This window comes from Barbus barbus (genome assembly GCF_936440315.1).
Source record: "Barbus barbus genome assembly, chromosome: 6".
Classification (NCBI taxonomy): Eukaryota; Metazoa; Chordata; class Actinopteri; order Cypriniformes; family Cyprinidae; genus Barbus; species Barbus barbus.
The window spans coordinates 30,703,220-30,723,227 of record NC_136734.1 but is presented as its reverse complement, the minus strand read 5'-3'; the positions used below and the strand labels follow the sequence as shown (position 1 = coordinate 30,723,227).

General features: G+C 37.7%; 1 protein-coding gene across 1 annotated transcript in view; it reads left to right on the top strand.

The window, feature by feature from the left end:
- LOC306871548 (ATP-binding cassette sub-family A member 2-like) overlaps positions 1 to 20,008 on the top strand; it is a 33,632-nt gene that overhangs the window by 5,153 nt on the left and 8,471 nt on the right. Inside the window, exons 5-36 of the mRNA XM_079419568.1 lie at positions 828 to 1,004; positions 1,154 to 1,375; positions 2,518 to 2,870; positions 2,951 to 3,110; positions 3,318 to 3,446; positions 3,548 to 3,715; positions 3,966 to 4,062; positions 4,347 to 4,520; positions 5,062 to 5,164; positions 6,311 to 6,425; positions 6,533 to 6,723; positions 6,849 to 6,999; positions 7,085 to 7,289; positions 7,391 to 7,549; positions 7,776 to 7,956; positions 8,121 to 8,333; positions 8,420 to 8,616; positions 8,720 to 8,899; positions 9,664 to 9,839; positions 9,954 to 10,074; positions 10,175 to 10,456; positions 11,255 to 11,467; positions 12,253 to 12,355; positions 12,464 to 12,789; positions 13,766 to 13,979; positions 15,598 to 15,703; positions 15,795 to 15,906; positions 16,044 to 16,104; positions 16,188 to 16,362; positions 16,472 to 16,587; positions 16,712 to 16,859; positions 19,853 to 19,976. Coding sequence (XP_079275694.1) covers positions 828 to 1,004; positions 1,154 to 1,375; positions 2,518 to 2,870; positions 2,951 to 3,110; positions 3,318 to 3,446; positions 3,548 to 3,715; positions 3,966 to 4,062; positions 4,347 to 4,520; positions 5,062 to 5,164; positions 6,311 to 6,425; positions 6,533 to 6,723; positions 6,849 to 6,999; positions 7,085 to 7,289; positions 7,391 to 7,549; positions 7,776 to 7,956; positions 8,121 to 8,333; positions 8,420 to 8,616; positions 8,720 to 8,899; positions 9,664 to 9,839; positions 9,954 to 10,074; positions 10,175 to 10,456; positions 11,255 to 11,467; positions 12,253 to 12,355; positions 12,464 to 12,789; positions 13,766 to 13,979; positions 15,598 to 15,703; positions 15,795 to 15,906; positions 16,044 to 16,104; positions 16,188 to 16,362; positions 16,472 to 16,587; positions 16,712 to 16,859; positions 19,853 to 19,976 — 5,452 coding nt within the window. The remainder of the gene's footprint in view (positions 1 to 827; positions 1,005 to 1,153; positions 1,376 to 2,517; positions 2,871 to 2,950; positions 3,111 to 3,317; positions 3,447 to 3,547; positions 3,716 to 3,965; positions 4,063 to 4,346; positions 4,521 to 5,061; positions 5,165 to 6,310; positions 6,426 to 6,532; positions 6,724 to 6,848; positions 7,000 to 7,084; positions 7,290 to 7,390; positions 7,550 to 7,775; positions 7,957 to 8,120; positions 8,334 to 8,419; positions 8,617 to 8,719; positions 8,900 to 9,663; positions 9,840 to 9,953; positions 10,075 to 10,174; positions 10,457 to 11,254; positions 11,468 to 12,252; positions 12,356 to 12,463; positions 12,790 to 13,765; positions 13,980 to 15,597; positions 15,704 to 15,794; positions 15,907 to 16,043; positions 16,105 to 16,187; positions 16,363 to 16,471; positions 16,588 to 16,711; positions 16,860 to 19,852; positions 19,977 to 20,008) is intronic.

Sequence of the window (20,008 nt, the reverse complement as noted above, 5' to 3'; positions counted from 1 at the left end):
TCATATTTCATACTTGTTGAGCTGCTGTAAGCTATTTTTTTTAATCCCACACATATAATGTACCTACTACTTGACAGATATCACACAGTCCTGAGAAATCACCTGTCTGTGGCCTAGCCCTCGAGATTGTAAAGAGCAATAAAGAGTCAGGGAAGCAGGCATCACATTTTTTTTTCTTTAGCATTTGCTGTGTGTTTGCTGATTTGTTGGCATTTCTTTGGGTTAAGGCTTTTGGAGAGAGGTTGTGAGGGTAAGATATCAGATTGTTAGAATGCTTAATAGATGGAAAATATGAAATATAGTAATATGCATTCTATTCATTTTAACAGGCATAAAAATTAGTTTTGAAACCGATACCATACTTTGATTTGGATTCAGTAGAGAGTTAGGTGTGATCTCACTATGCATCAGCGCCATGTAGCAGACTACTGAAATGAGGAGGCAAAGTCCCTTCCCACATGGTTTTTTTTTTTTTTTTTTGGTTGGGTGTGTTCATATTTTCATTAATTCTTAAGTTCCGGTTACATTTCATGCTGCTGGGCCAATTGAAATGATGTTTGCACGTTAATGTCACACCAGTCTCGTCAAGTTTAAGCATTTTAATTAAAAAAAGTAAATTTAGACTATTTATCATTTTCTAGTGCCGATTTGTTTTGCATAGACATCGCCTACTCAAAACAGGGACAAAACGCTCCTGCTATATTTATAGGTAGTAGTAGTTAGTCATTTGCTGTGAAGGGCTTTCTAATTAGGGCATGCAATTGCTTATAACCTTGCAATTACAAAACAATCACAATGTTTCAGTCTCTCTTCTCGTTCATGCTCAGAAGCAGTTACTTGGAGGCTGGCGTAGTTTGGAGGGGGGTCTCATTCAGAAGGCATTGAGAGACCCAACCAAAGCTGCTCACCGTCAAGCTCTGCTCAAAGTCCTGTCCCAGGCACTTGGGATTGCTGGAGGTGGAGGAGGCCAAAAATTTGATCCTCAAGCATTGCGTGAGATGGAGGTTGGTCTGCAACTCCACCTTTTAACTCCACTCTTTTAAATGTTAAATAGTTTTTTTTTTTTTTTTATTTGGTCTGCAGAAATCATACTCTTCAGTTTAATAACAACACCTCACAAAACTTATTTTTCACACTTATTTCTATTTTTTAGGGGATTCTGTTGACTGGTGCAGTGCTTGAAACCCTCACTTGTGGGGAAGGAGGGAACAGTGAGATAAGCAAAATCCTATTGGTCCCTGAGAAACAACAGGCAGTTTTGCAGGCCTATCGAATGACTGTTTGTGGTGGAAGGGCGGAACAGAGGGCGGAGTTGTTCGGGAAGTTAAGTGAAGAATTGAGAGATCAGATCGATACACAGAGAGTGTTTGATCAGGTACATGCAAGAACGGCACATCTTAAACAGACACAATTTTGTATTTACATTTAATGTTCCAGGGGTTCATTCTTATTAAAAAATAACCTATACATGCATACATACACTGCCCTCCAAAAGTTTGGAAACACCCCTGGCAAAGTGTGGTTTTGGACGATATCAGCATAAATCCTTATCATTTTTTGGTGCAAATACATTAAAGTAACTTGACATTATCATTGAAGATCAGCAATACAACATAATAATGGAAATATATACATGTCAAAGTCAGACATGCCCCTTTGCCAGCTGTGATGCCTGGTTACTGGTTTAAACAGGTTTTTAAAAGATTTTTGGGTCAGCACACCTTAATACTATAGCTTCAACAATTGATTACCAATTCAAAGTCAATGTTTGAATAAACTGACAGCTCGGATGCCCAGATTATGCAGAGCTGTAATAGCTGCTAATGGTGGATATTTTGATATGTATAAACTGTTTATGTAATAAAATATGTTTTTGTAGTTTGTGTTGTCCCTTATCAGTGCAAAATTATCACAAATTACAAAGGATTCATGTCAATATTGTCCAAAACCCCACTTTTCTAGAGCGTTTCCAAACTTTTGGAGGGCAGTGTATACATATACATAAAGAAATTAAACACATTAATATTTTTGTGTGTTATTTATCAGTAACAGTCCCAGTTCTAATGGACCATATCGAATAATTTTGCCATTTATTTGTGTATTTATTTTGTGATTTAGGGATATATAAAAGCTAACTGTGAAACTAGTTTTAGAGATACACAGGAATCTGTCATTTTATTCCATTCATTATTGCTAAAAATGTAATTTCCATCACCGTAATTGAATAAAAAGGGCAGAGAGTGCTATTAAACACAATATAGAATTTTAGATGTGCTGTAAATTACACTGTGGAAGGAATTTTCATTACTTTCAGAGAAAAAAGACTTGTCCCATATAGTTGGACATTAGTGGACAAATTAAACTATTGAGAGTATAAAAAGAGTGTTTAAGAAAGTGTATAAGTCAAAAAGTGGCCATTAGTTGAAGAAACACTGATACTGTACATATTACTTAGGATTAAGCATTACTCCTCTTTCCTTTCTCTGTATGTCACTCGGTCCTGTCCTCCTTCCCCAGTTGCGTCTGGAGCAGTCCAACTTATCCGGTCTCTTGGATCAATCCCATCTCGGCGCTCTGCTGAAGAACCTGGCGGATGTAGAACGGCTCTTGAGGGATGTGGATTTGCTGTCAGGTCTGGCTAGACTGCTCCCTAAAGGGGCCTGTACAGGCCACCAGCCTCCTCCTATAGCCAACAACACCTCTTGGAGCTCCAACACAACAACATGGGGTCCCAACACAACAGACAGCCCTGTGGAGGAAGGAGAGGGAACTGCAGGAAATAAGGCAGAGGCTGAAAACCCTAGATCACAGTTTTCTGCATTTGTTCAACTGTGGGCAGGTCTTCAGCCCATTCTTTGTGGGAATAACAGGTGTGTATATGAGTGTCACGGTGTGTTACCTTTCTGAATGTGAAATTACTTTTTTACAATAATCTTTATTGTTTTATCAGGATTATTGAGCCAGAAGCTCTGAAACAGGGCAATATGAGTTCCCTGGGCTTTACCAGCAAAGAACAAAGGAACTTGGGATTACTTGTCCATCTCATGACTACAAATCCCAAAATCCTCTACTCTCCCATTGGCTCGGAAGTGGACAAGGTCATACAAAAGGCAAGTCCAGACTCTAAGGTGTTTCAAGGCTGAAAAAGTCTTACAGTGAGCAAAATTGCAAATTGATTACTCCTGAATCCAAATGACTTTTTTTTTTAAACTTCCTGCTGGTCATTCTTTCATTTAATTTCGGTTGTACCCAATTAATAGACAATTATTTGAATAGCTGTAAAATTTTTGATCAGATTTGTTTTTTTCTCTCTTTAGGCCAATGAAACATTTGCTTTTGTGGGGAACGTGACTCATTATGCCCGTGTGTGGCTCAACATCTCAGCTGAATTAAGGACCTTCCTAGAGGAGGGTAAATTGCACAATCACCTGATGTGGCTGCAGCAGGTAACATTTTGTCTTTCAGTCGCTAATTTAAGAATTTTTAGTTTAAATAGCACTTTGTGTTGTCCATGTGCTTGATGTCTTTTGTTGTCTTTATGTCGTAGTTCATTGCAGACCTGAAGAAGCACCATGAACTGTTGAACGTCTCAGACAGTGAGCTGATGAACAGTCTGCTGGAGGAGAACTTCACCCTGCCAAACACAACCACTCTACTGGAGCAGCTGCACACCATTGATAATGCTGCCTGTGGTTGGACAAACTTCATGTCAAAGGTCTGGAGAAGAATTTGATTTAACTTGTCCGATCTTATATAGCTATTGTAAAAAAAAACCTTGTGTTGTCTGTTTTGAGATTGAATAATATTAACATGAATACAACTATTTCCTTTTTTATTTGATTGCATTGTTCATTTTGATAGAAATAATAAATTAATATTAATAAATGAATAATAAATAAATATAATTCTGACTTTTTTCAACACATTTTTTTATTCTAAAACTAAATCTGTTCTGAATGCCTCAGGTCAGTGTGGATATCTTCAAAGGCTTCCCTGATGAAGAGAGCATTGTCAATTACACACTGAACCAGGCCTACCAGGACAATGTCTCAGTCTTTGCAAGTGAGCGATCACTTTTATTGCATTTATTGTGATGAGAATTTAGAGATATAAAATTGTCCCGAAGATAATATCAAAATGCAATGCAGGCTTAATTTTTTATGTAAATGCTAGTTTTTTCATATGATTTTGTAGTGTAATATGACTCAGCTATTTCTTAACAAGGTTTGAGACACTGACCCATCCATTCCCCATTAAAATTACATTTGCATGATTCATTTAGCCCTTAGTCATACCTTGTTAAATGTAGCCAGTAGCCATATGTTTAATCTGTGCATCCTCTCTAGGTGTGATTTTCCAGACCAACAAAGATGGATCTCTGCCACCCCATGTTATGTACAAGATTCGACAGAACTCCAGCTTCACAGAGAAAACAAATGAAATCCGTCGAGCTTATTGGCGCCCTGGGCCGAACACGGGTGGCAAATTCTACTTCCTTTATGGCTTTGTGTGGATCCAAGGTATGATAAGAAGACTTAGCAAGACTTTGTCCTTTCACCTATAATACAATTTTACATAGGAAATCCAAAACCAGATATTGTTTTGCATTTACTGTAAATTACTTTAGCTGTGAGCACTTTAAAGTTTTGATCTTATTGGCAGTGAAAGATCTTGCTTTCATCTACAGAGTGGTAATCTAAACTCATGAGTGTTAGTTCTGCCATTTGTGCAAAATTCTTTACTAAGCTGTTGACAAAGCAATAAATCGCTCACTCCGAAACAACATCCACAGAGTACTGAATTGGCATGGGAAAAGTGGAATGAATTTGATGTTTTATTTTAAATGAAAGTTCTTCTGGTAAAATGTGTACCTGGTTATTTAAAGCTTGGTGCACCAGTCAGTAAAGTGCTGCTTTGGCATTTCTGGAAGCACTTATTTAAGAGCTCAGAAAAGCCAAGAGGATCAAAGCTTTCCCTCAGCGTAAAGCTGCAGTGTGTAAATTCAGCTTCAGCTTGTCTACTTGATGCTGTGTTGACATTTTCCATGTTTCTTCCTCTTAGATATGATTGAGCGGGCAATCATCAACACGTTTGTGGGCCATGATGTTGTTGAGCCTGGAAACTACGTGCAGATGTTTCCCTATCCATGCTACACTAGAGACGAGTGAGCTTGGTCTTTACCTTAGTTGTATATCTTGTATATACATAGTCTAAAATGCTGTGTTTAAGACATGGTGAATCGCAGATGTTCAGTTGTATTGTGTTAATGTGTGTTATACATACTATAGAGTGGGATCTGAATGTTCTCAAAGCCAGAAAGAACACAGATGTTAATATTAAGAAAAAAAAAACATCCCTCACTCCAGGCAAAATCACGCAAGGTCCCCGCTCCACTTCCACTCTGCATTAAATTTGCAGATGACACAGCATTAGTCAGTCTCCTTCAGGGGAAAGAGGACAATCACAGAATCATCTTAGGGCAGTTTACTTTATGCTGTGATGCTTCTGATCTACTTAAAACCTTTAAGATCAAACAGATGTGGGTATATTTTTGGGGGGGAAAAACTTAATGTGTGTTACTGCTGTTAAAGGAGAGCCAATTTAGAAAGTCATAAAGTGTAAACATCTTAGGTTTTATGACCTTTTGTATCATTTGCGCATTTGGAGACATCTTACTGTGGAGAAAAAAAAGCAGTTGAAGAGAATCCTAACCACTGCAAGCAAAGGTATCCTCAAGAAAGGTATTCTAGGTATCTCAGTAATACTGCCTGATGCTGCCTCAAGGTTGTAGGTTTAGGTTGCCATTATTTAGTAAAACAATACTTTTTACTTAAACTGGGTTTTTGTAATGTTTTTGAAAGAAGTCTTTTATGCTCACTAAAAAACTGCAATAATCTGATAAGCATTATAGTAATATTATGAAATATTATTACAATTTAAAATGATATAATTTTAAAAGCAATTTATTCTTGTGGTGGCAAAGCTGAATTTTCAGCAGGAGTCTTCAGTATCACTATCATTTAGAAATATAAAGTCACAGTCAGGGAAAAACCATGATCCGTGACTGTCAAACTGCTAGAATCCTAAAAAAGAAACCCTGCCCAGCAATGTTTTCTGACATTTATAAATGTCTTTAGTGTTACTTATGATCAATATAATACTTTCATGATGTATAAAATTTCAATTTTCTAAGTTAATACTAGAGATGCACTGGTGGAGTACTGTACAAGTGCTTGCATTTTAGGGATCACAACTAGTAATGTATCAACTTGTGGAGGTGAAGAGTTGTAACAGGTTTTTCCTCTTGCAGTTTTCTGTTTGTTATCGAGCACATGATGCCTCTGTGTATGGTCATATCCTGGGTCTACTCTGTAGCCATGATGATCCAGCACATTGTAGCAGAGAAGGAGCAAAGACTGAAAGAGGTGAGAGAATAGACTGAACTTTTTTTTAAAACAAACTGGTGTCACTAACAAACTTCTGAGAGAGTTCAAGACTGGTGCCATGGTTGATGCAAGGTGTTTTTCCACAGGTGATGAAGATGATGGGCTTGAATAATGCAGTGCACTGGGTGGCCTGGTTCATCACAGGATTCGTGCAGCTTTCGATCTCAGTGACGGCCCTCACTGCCATACTGAAATACGGCAAAGTCCTCTTCCACAGCGATCCCTTTATCATCTGGCTCTTCCTCACAATCTATGCCGTTGCCACCATCATGTTCTGGTACTGGAGCCATATTCTGATGTTTACTTGCTGTTTCATTCTATTTACATTGCTTTTCAATGAAGAACAGTAGTCAAAAGTTGTTGATGTTATGTGAAAGTTCTCTCCATTTCCTTTTTGGGAAGTTTCCTTGTGTCGGTGTTGTACTCCAAAGCCAAACTGGCTTCAGCATGTGGAGGAATCATCTACTTCCTGAGTTATGTGCCGTATATGTATGTGGCCATAAGAGAAGAGGTGGCTCACGACAAAATCACTGCCTTTGAGAAGTGCATAGCGGTATGAAGGCTTCCCATGAATCCCTTTCATGTTCCATTTTGATAGTCTATTGATCTTCGGTAAACAAGTGGTTCTCTTTCTGCAGTCTTTAATGTCTACCACAGCATTCGGTCTGGGATCTAAGTACTTTGCCCTGTATGAAGTTGCTGGGGTTGGAATCCAGTGGCGTACTCTCAACCAGTCACCTGTAGAGGGTGATGACTTTAACCTTCTGCTGTCCATGGTTATGCTCACCATTGATGCCATTGTATATGGTGTGTTGACCTGGTATATAGAGGCTGTGCATCCAGGTAAGCTGCAGTGATGTCATTAATGTGCAGTGCAAACACTGCCCATGTTCTTGTTATTCAGTATCAAACTTGGTTTTGTTTTCTGTAATGTTCTCCTCCAGGGATGTATGGACTGCCCCGGCCATGGTATTTTCCCTTGCAGAAATCCTATTGGTTAGGAAGTGGCCGCATAGAGACGTGGGATTGGCCGTGGGGTGGCGGCACCAGGCTAAGCGTGATGGAGGAGGACCAGGCTTGTGCTATGGAACACAGACGCTCAGGTACACTTCCTTCCATCCATCAATCTGTCCCTCCATCACATCCCTCCATCTATCAATCCATCCCTCCCGCCATCCATCCATCCATCCCTCCAACCCTCCCTCTATCCCTCCATCATATTATCAGCTTACAATCTTTGTTGAAGTTAGAATGTTTTGCTTAAGAATAATGTAACTTATTGAGATCATTTTAGGCATGTTACTAAATTTATGATTGTTTGTTGCTCAGAGGAAACTCGTGGAATTGAAGAAGAACCCAGTCACTTGCCGCTGGTGGTGTGCATAGACAAACTAACCAAAGTCTACAAGACGGGCAGAAAACTGGCTCTAAACAAGCTGAGCCTAAACCTGCATGAGAATCAGGTTGTCTCCTTCTTGGGACACAATGGGGCTGGCAAGACCACCACTATGTGAGTGTTAGGATATTGTGTTTCGTAGAGTATCAGGGTGGTTCTAGACCCATGCTGTGCTTATTTATTCTCACAATAGCACTCTATGACCTGAAGGTTGGATGATGTATGAAACCGATGTGTTTTTCAGAAAATGTATTTAGTATCCAATGAATCTCTTGTAGGTCCATACTCACAGGATTGTTTCCACCCACCTCTGGCTCTGCCACCATATATGGCCATGACATTCGCACAGAGATGGAGCGCATCAGGCAGAATTTGGGCATGTGTCCCCAGCACAATGTTCTGTTCGACAAGCTCAGTGTGGAGGAACATCTGTGGTTCTACTCGCGTCTGAAGGGCATGGCCGAGGAAGATATCCGGAAGGAGATGGACAAGTGGGTTAACGCACTCACATTTTGTTAACACTTACTCAATCGTACCCATTTCTGAGTTCATAAAGGCTGTGTGTCGGAATTCACAGGATGATAGAGGATCTCGAATTGTCCAACAAGCGTCACAGTCTGGTTCAGACTCTGTCTGGGGGGATGAAGAGGAAGTTGTCTGTGGCAATTGCATTTGTAGGTGGGTCCCGGGCAGTGATTTTGGATGAACCCACGGCAGGAGTGGACCCGTATGCCCGTCGAGCAATCTGGGACCTCATCCTTAAATATAAACAAGGTGATCCTATCATTACTAATCATAAATACTGTTTAAAATTTGGGGTCGGTCATTAGTTTCCAAATATATGATCAGTCCAAAACTAGAATCTGTGTGTGAGCAGGTCGCACTATCCTGCTCTCCACTCACCACATGGATGAGGCTGATTTGCTTGGAGACCGTATTGCCATCATCTCACATGGTAAACTCAAGTGCTGCGGTTCCCCCCTGTTCCTCAAGAGCACATATGGAGATGGCTACAAACTTACACTTGTCAAGAAACAGAGTGACTCACACACTGCAGGTATATGTGCGGATATGTGTCTTCTCATTTGTGGACGTGCACATTTTTGAAAATTGTAATTATTAATGTCTGAGATGGCATGTTGGCATTATGAGTTTGAGTCCAGCTCACGTAATTTCCCTATTTGATTCCCCATTTTTCTCTCAGTACTCTCATATCAGTAAATTTACCAAAATGTCCTGATGTCTTCAAAAATTATGAATCAGGGTTATTAAACTATCAAAAAAATTTATTGAAATAATGCTGAAATAAAATATAAATATTAGATGATGAAAAACTAAATGGAAATTAAAAGTGTTGTTGGCAACCAACTGAAATAAGCTAAAACTGTAAAATTAACTAAAAATAATAAAATTCAAATAAATTTACTTAACTTAAAAAAAGTAATATTAAAAAAAAGCAAAAGCAAATTATATTACACAATTACTAAAATCAAATAGTATCTAAAATAAAAATGGAAACTGAAAATATAAAACTAATTAAAGCTATAATAATAGTATATAAATAATACTAAAATAGCATTATAAATGTATACACATTTTTATCACTTCTGTCTGTTTTACAATGTAAAACACTGTTCGTTTTTCTGTGAACCTACTATTTGTCATATGTGTTTTATCTCCATATTTTTTATATGGTTCTTCTGTTCCTCATTTCATTGTTTGTTCCTTTAAATTATCAAAAGAGCAGACGAAAAATCTCTTAGTTTTCCTTCTGCTCTTTCATCTGCCATGACCAAACATCATGTTTCTGTTTGTTCTCAGATCAGTCAAGCCAGTCTCCCGCCTCTTCCATATCTCCATGTTCAGAGAGCAGAGTGACACAGTTCATCCGTCAGTATGTTGCCTCCTGTCTGTTGGTGTCCGACTCCAACACTGAGCTCTCTTATGTCCTACCGTCTGAGGCTGTCAAGAAAGGCTGTTTCGAGAGGCTGTTTCAGGTAGGCTTACACATAAACATTTTTAGACCGTTGGAAAGACATAATTTGAAATCTTTATTAAACTGAATATAAAGCGTTCACTGATGGGCCCATATTTTGGTGTATTTTCTTCAGGCTCTGGAGCAGAGTTTGGACAGCTTGGCCTTGACCAGCTTTGGTGTGATGGACACCACACTGGAGGAAGTCTTTCTGAAAGTATCAGAAGAAGATCTTTCACTGGAGAACAGCGATGCAGGTTAGATGGTCAGACAGATCTATTAAAGCAATGCATCTAAAGCCATGAGATTTTATTTATGGTTCACATTTCATGTCTCCCTCTCATTTTTCTCCGTCAGATATGAAGGACTCTCCCGGTGGAGCGTCAGCTGGGAAGCCTTCTAATCTGTTAGGAGGGCCACAGTGTGAGGGGGCACCAGCTGCTGCTGTGATCCGGCCAGAGGTGGAGCTCAGTAACCTGATGATGTGCTCCAGGCTGAGTCCAAGCCAAGCATCCCTACAGTCCGGCTCTTCTCTCGGCTCAGTGAGAGGGGATGAAGGGGGCCTTTATTCTGACTTCTATGGAGACTACTGCCCATTATTTGACAATGGCCAGGATCCTGACTCAACCAGTCTCAGAGGTGAGTAAATTGGATTAAAGAATTATAATAATAATCATTATTATTATTATAAATTAATAATTATTCAATTATTAACAGTTTTATTATGATTATTATTTAATCCAATTAATTTAATCAATGTTATTTTATGTTAACACATTTATTCAATTTGACATTGTAACTATTTCATTGTGATTTCTAAAAAACCAACCATCCAAAAGTGATTAGAACTAATGATTAGAAACACATTAACATAATTACACACATTATGTAGATTTAATTTCTTATCTATCTATCTATCTATCTATCTATCTATCTATCTATCTATCTATCTATCTATCTATCTATCTATCTATCTATCTATCTATCTATCTATCTATCTATACAACCTTTTATTGTGGTCTGTGTCATTTCTGATTAAATGATTAAACATTATCATATAGTTTCTTTAAAAAAACGAATGCATTAATTACAGAAATTATATATCGCATATCATTTGTATTAAATGTTTTTAAACAACAGCCCTAATTATTGATCATTATTTTTATCAGTTTATTTACACTGATATTTTAGACGCTTTTCTTCATAGCTCAGTTGGTAGTTGTGTTTGTAGACTGCGAAGGAACTCACTAGGAACCAGTTCTTTTTGTGGTTATATCTTGAAGGCTTTTGGAAAGAACATTGTGTCTAGTGCTGTTTGCCGCCTTTGGACACAAAGCGGAAGTCTGTCTGAGACAAATGCATCTCTGAATGGCCTGTAGGTAACCATAAAGATTACCTACCGCTCAGTGTATATGGTATATACCCTCTGTTCTCCAGATGAAGAGTCCTCTCCGGAGCCGACCATACACGAGGGCCAGGGCAGCTTAAAGCTTGAGGGCTGGTGGCTGAAACTCCGGCAGTTTCACGGGCTGATAGTGAAAAGGTTTCACTGCGCGAAGAGAAACACCAAGGGCATTTTCTCACAGATCCTGCTGCCTGCTTTCTTCATCTGTGTGGCAATGACTGTAGCTCTATCTGTGCCTGAGATTGGTAAGGACATGATGCACCTTGTGTTGTGATTGTTTGTATGTTCTGTTCCTCTAGAGGATGTAGGTTGAAAAAATACTGTATCACAGCATAAATAATTTATATCAATATATTTGACCAAAATAAGAGGGACCTGTATAATGGTACATATCATGGTAAGCATACATATCATGTTATATAAACAACTGTTTACAATTTTGTGGTCAATACATTTTTATCAAAAATTGACAGGAGAGACATTTATAATGTTACTACAGATCTATATGTTTTAAATGAATGCTGTTCTTTTGTATCATGATTTCCTCAAAAATATTCAACACTGATAATAACGAATGTTTCTTGAACACTAAATCAGCATGTTAGAATGATTTCTGAAGGATCACGTGACACTGAAAACTGGAATAATGACTACTGAAAATTCAGCCTAGATAACCATAAAACCATCTTTCAAAAAACATTAAAAAATATTACTAGTCCCAAACCTTTAAACCGTAGTGTATACTACATAAGTTTTAAATGATTTAATTATAATTTATATCAATTAAAATGTAAAGAATCCAGTGAATTAAATACTTTACAAATGAAAGCTTTGCTAGTAGTACAAGGTACTACCAAAGAACCACTAGATCTCAATTAAACTAATTTAAGGGCCAATATCATTTTAAAAAATATAATTATGAAGATAATACAATTTAATCAGAGCAGTGTTTATCTGGCACAAAAAATGATGCCGATCTTAATTAAACCTAAGTGAAGACTGTTCTGTTGGTCTCTCTTTGGCTCTGTAGGTGACCTTCCTCCCCTGATGCTGTCTCCATCGCAGTATCACAACTATACACAGCCTCGTGGAAACTTCATCCCTTATGCCAATGAAGACAGGCTTCAGTACAGGTCAGCCACAAGAAATTTTGTTTTAAATATCTACAGGGTTTTTTTTTTATTATAATGAAGACACAGACATTGTCTCTCTCAATCCCTATCAACCTTTCTTTGCTCCAGGAGTAAACTTTCTCCAGATGCCAGTCCACAGAGGATTGCTAACACCTTGCGTCTACCCTCTGGAGTTGGTGCGACGTGTGTACTGAAAACTCCCTTCAACAGCACTCTGGACCAACTGGCCCAAACCCTGAATCCATATGCCAACAACTCCAAAACCCTGGCAGCCCGCTACTTTGACTCTATGTGCCTGGATTCCTTCACACAGGGTGTGCCTTTATCAAATTTTGTGCCCCCGCCACCCTCTCCTGCCCCCTCAGATGACCCAGATGCGCATTTTGAAGATGGCCTTTGGAACTACACTGCCGCTCCTCCCACGACTGTCCGAGGTGAGAGTTTACAGAGTGGTGTATGGTTAAATATGCATGTTTTTGTTTTGTTTTTTCATCAAAGCTCAGCACATTGTAAAATTGACAAAATGTAGATACTGGTGCACTTTCACTATAACTTCTTGTTATTATTTTAATAAATTTTAAAATGTAATTTGTTCCTTTGATGGCAAAGCTGAATTTTTAGCAGCCATTACTCCAGTCTCAAGTGTAACATGATCCTTCAGAAATCGTGTTCAAGAAACATTTCATAGTATTATAAATGTTTAAAACAGTTTTTAGATAATATAGATAAAACTGTTTTTTTGGCATTTTTGTGGGAACTTAGATTTATTTATTTTTTTTGGATTCTTTGATGAATATAAAATTATTATTTGAAATAGAAATATTTTGTAACATTATAAAAAAAATCAATTTAATACATCCTAGTAGAACGAAAAGTATTTACAGTAGTAACATCTTACAGTAGTGTAAGAACAGTATAAAAAACCTAATACTATCATTAATATATAAAAAGGATTGAATATTTGGTTTAATTTAGCATTTTTTAAATGAAATACATTGTAATTGTTTCTGGACAAAAATTAGACGTCATTTTAGTAATTGTGAGTAAAATTGAATGAATATGACATCTCGATGAAACTCTAATTTAGTATGAATTTTCATCACAAGACAAAAACTATGACCACAATAAAAAGCTAAAAAAAAAATTGCTAACAGATGTAAAAGAATGAAACATAGTAATTGATACTGAAAGTTATGCACCTTTGGATATGATAATAGGAAAAACTGAAAATAACTCCTGTGCCGCACATCTGCTGACTATTGCTAAAAGTGAAAAATGTATTTCTTTGCATAATGTAGATTTTTCTAGAACAATCCTGTGTGCCGACTCTGTCTTTTTCCATGAAGCTGTGTAATATGGATTCTTCCACTCATTTGATAAGGCTCCTCTCACCCTGCTGTGCTCCCACAGAGATGGCAACGTCTCCCCCCACGCTGCCCTTGACCATCCGAGAGCCGGTACGCTGTATCTGCTCCATGCAGGGCACGGGCTTCTCCTGCCCCAGTGGAGTTGGGGGTCGACCGCCCCTTATGAAGGTAGTAACCGGAGACATCTTGGTGGACATCACAGGTCGCAATGTGTCCGAATATCTCCTGTACACCTCTGATCGTCTCAGATTACACAGGTAATCTTCTGAAAGCATGTCAAAGGAATAATATTATATTTTACTTCATTTATTAACTGATTGAATTAATTTTCTAGTAGTTGCATAGCATTTTAGAATTAAGATGGCTTTTTTTTGCTACTGCTTACTCTGAATTAGTGGGTTTGCAGCCAGGTCCAATAATGTTTTTTTTAATGAGCATCTTTGCAATGCCAGCAAAGTGATGGAGCAGGCCAAGTTGCTGAATACTGAATATTTTTTAATATGGAACAATATCATTGCTCATTTGTGTATTCATCCTTATGACATCACCACAAATCAACATTTCTGAACAAACTGTTTGTGCAGTGCAGTTTTGATTAATGGACTTTTTAGACAGACTGGACATTTTGGGTTTTGAACATGGATACAAAATATGACTCCTTTTAAAATCGCTTTATAACAGAAGTAGCGACAGGTCTTGGGTAGGGCTGGGTGGTATGAACAAAAATTCATATTTCTGTATTTTTTGGCTGATTTGCGGTATACGGTACAAATCTCGGTAAGTGAATGTAACCATATATTATGTTAAAAAGGGTTAAAATTACATTCTAACATTGTAACATTGCAATCTAAAAACAAAAATAATGCTTTTAAAGCAGAAGTTAAATTTACTGAACTAAAAATGAAAATAATAAAAAAAGCACAGACTAATTGAGTAAAAAGGCTGTTTTGATTACCCCATTACAGTCACTTTAGTTAGTGCTATCATACAAATACACTTACTTGTAGGTTTAAAATTCTACATGACACATTTATTGTCCAACTACAAATATTTCAGCAAAATGTAGGCTATATTTTAGTCAGAATTATTGCGCTCTGTTTGGTGCGCTCGTTCAATGAAGTCTGTAAATTTAGCGGAGAATCTCAAAGCAGAAGGCTAATGCACTTCTGATAGCAAAATGGAAATATTTCCATGGCTTTCTAACATTTACAGGTTATAGTATATGCCTGTGAAATGTAAGTTATGCATTTAGGAAAACAGTGCATCTCAGACACATTAAACAGCACGAGTCTCTGTCAGCGGCACACACAGCCTTTCTGTCAGAGCCGCTTTAAACTGAAACTAAACTCTAGGCTTCTATAACTTACGAGCTTTTAAAACCCTTCCTTCATATAAAGTTTGTCACGTGTTTAGAACAAATTGTATTATGCACTTTCTCCGCAGTAGCTCAGTCTGTGTCCACCGCTGTATTTTCAGATGAGCTCGTTTTCAAACTACTGTAGCCTACCGTATATAGATCTAAACTGTATTGCCTCATATCGTATCGATATATCGTACAAACTCGATATACCGCCCAGCCCTAGTCTTGGGCGATCTTGTTTTAATGTATTGGTTGTTGATTTGATGGAGGCAAAAAATTGCAGTGCTACTTTTATTTAAAAAATAAAACGTATGTATAAATTAATCATTTACAGTGAGATCAATAAAATGCATTTATAAAATGAAATAGGTAAAATAGCTGAATAGGTAAAATAGCTAGTTACTATTTCATACCAACTTTAAATTCTCATACATTTTTAAATTAAGGCTTTTTTTAAACCTCTCATTCTTTTGACAAGAACTCAATAACTGCATGTTTTTGGTGTTGTCCTGTAGATATGGAGGCTTTACTGTAGGAAACATTCAGAAATCTGTCCCAGCATCCTTTGGGAGAAAAACTTCACCTATGGTGCGCAAAATAGCAGTGAGGCGATCCTCACAGGCAAGTCAGAGCATACTTACCCTTTATAGCTGATATATGTTTCTGAGCTAGTATTTCATCGTAATTTTAATGCTTTTGTCTTACTCTACAGGTGCTTTACAATAACAAAGGGTACCATAGTATGCCCACCTACCTAAATGTTCTGAACAATGCCATCCTCAGAGCCAATCTGCCCAGTAGTAAAGGAAACCCTGCTGCATACGGTGAGTCTGAATCAATTGTTTTTCTATTTAATTGTGCATGTTTTACTGAATTCTATGAAGAAGTCATCTTCATTCTGTTGTTTTTTGTCATAAAGATTTAGTTGTACTGAAAATCCTATATGTGCAAACGTTCACAGGCATCACAGTGACCAATCATCCCATGAACAGAACCAGTGCCAGTCTTTCTCTGGATTATCTGTAAGTCTTACTCTCCTCTTTTCTTCCTGTTCCAGCCCTCAAACACTCATTGCTTATTTCTGATTTCATATCCGCTCTTCTAGGCTCCAGGGCACTGATGTGGTTATTGCCATCTTCATCATTGTAGCCATGTCCTTTGTGCCAGCAAGCTTCGTAGTCTTCCTGGTAGCAGAAAAATCCACCAAGGCCAAACACCTACAGTTTGTCAGCGGATGTGACCCTGTCACTTACTGGCTAGCAAACTACATATGGGACATGGTAGGGTGAAGGAGAGACTGTATGGGATTTGGTGTCTATTCACAAACAAGAACAGTCCTGAGGGCTAAATTGGTTTACACACAGATTTCTTTTGTTTTTTCTTCGTTAGCTGAACTACCTGGTTCCAGCAACGTGCTGTGTCCTAATTCTGTTTGTGTTTGACCTTCCTGCGTACACGTCACCTACAAATTTCCCAGCAGTGCTTTCTCTCTTCCTCCTTTATGGGTAAGCTCTTTCTGTATGAAGACTCAATCAGACGTGGAGAGACAATAAATACATTTTTTTTTGTCAGTTTTATTCAGGTCTTAAAATGCTACATAAAATGTCACAATTCGCTCTCTCTTTCTAGCTGGTCTATAACCCCCATTATGTATCCAGCCTCTTTCTGGTTTGAGGTGCCCAGCACAGCTTATGTTTTCCTCATAGTCATCAATCTCTTCATTGGCATCACAGCCACGGTAGCCACTTTCCTCCTACAGCTGTTTGAGCGTGACAAGGTAGGTCAGACAGAGAAATTTTTACCACTGAAGGCATGGCATGTGTATAAATTGTGTGTATAAGCTGTATGACAACATTCTTTTGAGCTCATGCTCTACAGAAGAACTTATTTTTTTTATGTCTTTATTTATCTCACTCCCACCACCTTAAAGGGTTAGTTCACCCAAAAATGAAAATTCTGTTATTAATTACCCTCTTGTCGTTCCTTACCCATAAGACCTTGTTTATATTCGGGACACAAATTAAGATTTTTTTGATGAAATCCGAGAGCTTTCTCTTACTTCCGGGGGTGCATGCGAAGGTGACCCCAAACACTGGTGTGCTCGTGTTGTTTGTTTGTTTGTTTTAAAGTCTATGTTTTAAAAGCAATATGCTTTTTAAGCTTTTTGTTGTGTTTTGGATTTTAAAATGCATCATCGATTGTGTTTGTGCATTGGGCGATGGAGTGGATTTGGGAAATTTAAGGAACAACGGATTGATGCGGACGATTTTCTACAGCCGTGAAGATTTGATGAGACTCCGATATAATGTTAAAACTCTACTAAAGTTACTATATGCCCCTTCTGAAATAATTTGTTGCACACAAACTACCTATGGAAAGAAGAAAATAAAGCGGAGGGGTGCCAGAGGCGGAATCCGAAACTGACTTAAACATCGTGGCAATCGGTTCCCTCTTCCAACTATAACTTTAACTAATCCTCGTTCGCTCCAAAACAAAATGCTCGAACTTACAGCATTGGTGAAGTATAACAGAGGCTTCAACAGAGCTAACCTGATTTGCATCACGGAGACATGGCTGACGGAGGCGATTGACGATATAAATCTGGATGGATATTCATTCATTTGTCTGGACCGTGACTGTGTCAAATCAACTAAAGCCATTGGAGGAGGATTATGTATGTTCGTTAGCAGTAGGTGGGCGAAGAACTTTATGGTACGTGAAACACATTGCTCAGTTCATTATGAACTTTTGACTGTCTCATTCAGACCATATGATTTACCTTGTGAATTCAGACAAATAACAGTTATTTTAGTCTATGTGCCGGGACCAAACTTTGCTCTGGCCGCCGAAGGCATAGCTGCTAGTTACAACATTGCGCTGTGTAATTCTGCGAGTGATCCAGTCTTCCTGCTTGGAGATTTCAATAAATGTGATGTATCTACTCTTGAGATCCAAATCTCGAGCAATATATAACCTGTCCGACGAGACTGGTTAAGACTCTGGATAAATGTTTTGGTAATGTGGAAGGTGCATATGTGCCAAGATTACATCCACCTCTGGAATGCTCGGATCACAATGTTATCCATCTGTTACCGAAATATGGGCAACTATTAAAGAAGAATAAGCCTGCCGTTCAGCAGGTTCAGATATGGTCCAGAGACTCAATAGAACAATTAAGAGGTTGCTTTGAGTGTACGGAATGGGACTTATTTTTTAATTATCACGATTGTTGTAGTAATTATAAATTGTTGAATGATACAATAACTGGCTATGTTCATTTCTGTGTACATTCGGTTGTTCAAACCAAGAATGTCACAATTTATCCAAATAATAAGCCATGGATAAACAAAGATTTAAAACATTATTTAAATATGAAGAAAATTGCTTTCTTGCAGAATGATCAGCAGAAGGTAAAGGAGTTAAATAAAGTAGTTAAATGTAAGATAAAAGATGCACAGAGGGAATATAAAGAGAATGTTGAGGAGAAATTCAAAACAGGAAATATAAGAGAGGCATGGAAGGGCTTGAATACATTAATGGGTAGGCAACAATGTGAGGACTCTTATGGTTTTGCAAATGATCTTAATATTTTTTATTCAAGATTTGATCATTTAAATGAGTCCACTGTTAGTAATGCAGCAATGACCGAGATTCAATCACAGACCATGACATGATAAGAAGGCAAGACAGCGCCTTGGTCTTCTTAGGAAATTAAGGAGCTTTAATGTTAGTACACAGACTCTATGTGTATATAGGTCAATGATTGAGAGCATTCTTACATATAATTATTGTCTCATTAAACAGAAGAACAAACTCTCACAAATAATTAATCAGGCAAATAAGATTACTGGCTATAAACAACATTCACTTCAGGTCTTATTTGATTGTTTTATGGAAAAAACAGCAATTGGGATTTTTAAAGATCATACTCATCCCCTCCACTCTACTTTTGAAATGCTTCCATCCATCAGTGTGTAGGTTTAAAATTCCTCTGGCCAGAAGAAATGCTTATAAAAAATTTGTCCCAATGGCAGTTGTTATTTTAAATCGAATTATTGTTTGAAGGAGATGCAAGAGAGTGGTTGGTAGTACAGTGTTTAATGGATTTAATGGAATATTTATTTATTTATTTTTAGCCAGTTGCCCAAAGTTGTGTAATTTTACGTTGTGTTGTTAATGTGTGATGTGTTTTTTTAAGTATTAACGTGTATGTATCTATGTCACGAATGTCAAAGACAAATTTCCACTCTGTGACAAGCAGAACGAACAATAAAGTTTAACTAACTTTCTGACCCTGCATAGAAAGCAACAGAACTACCACGTTCAAGGCCCAGAAAAGTTCAAATCATCAGTGGTCCAACCGTAATTTTATGAAGCTACGAGAATACTTTTTGTGCGCAAAGAAAACAAAAGTAATAATAACTTTATTTAACAATTTCTTCTCTTCTGTGTCAGTCTTCGATTGGGCTATTTTAACAATGTCCTTACTACCGTTTTGGGCCTTGAACGTGTGTTGCTGTCTATGCAGGGTCAGAAAGTTCTTGGATTTCATCAAAAATAACGAAGGTCTTACAGGTTTGGAACAACATGAGGGTGAGTAATCAATGACAGAATTTTCATTTTTGGGTGAACTATCCCTTTAAATGGACATTTTTGCCTGTCCCACCTCAGTAATCTTGACCTTTTCAACTGTATCCATTTATTAAAATCATATAACAATGTAACATTTTATCACTAATATACATTTATTTGTTTGTTTTTACCTCACAGGATCTAAAGTTGGTAAACAGCTATCTGAAGTCCTGTTTTCTCATCTTTCCCAATTATAACCTGGGTCATGGATTAATGGAGATGGCCTATAATGAGTATATCAATGAGTATTACGCCAAGATAGGTGCGTTTATGCATTCTTCATCTCAAGGCATC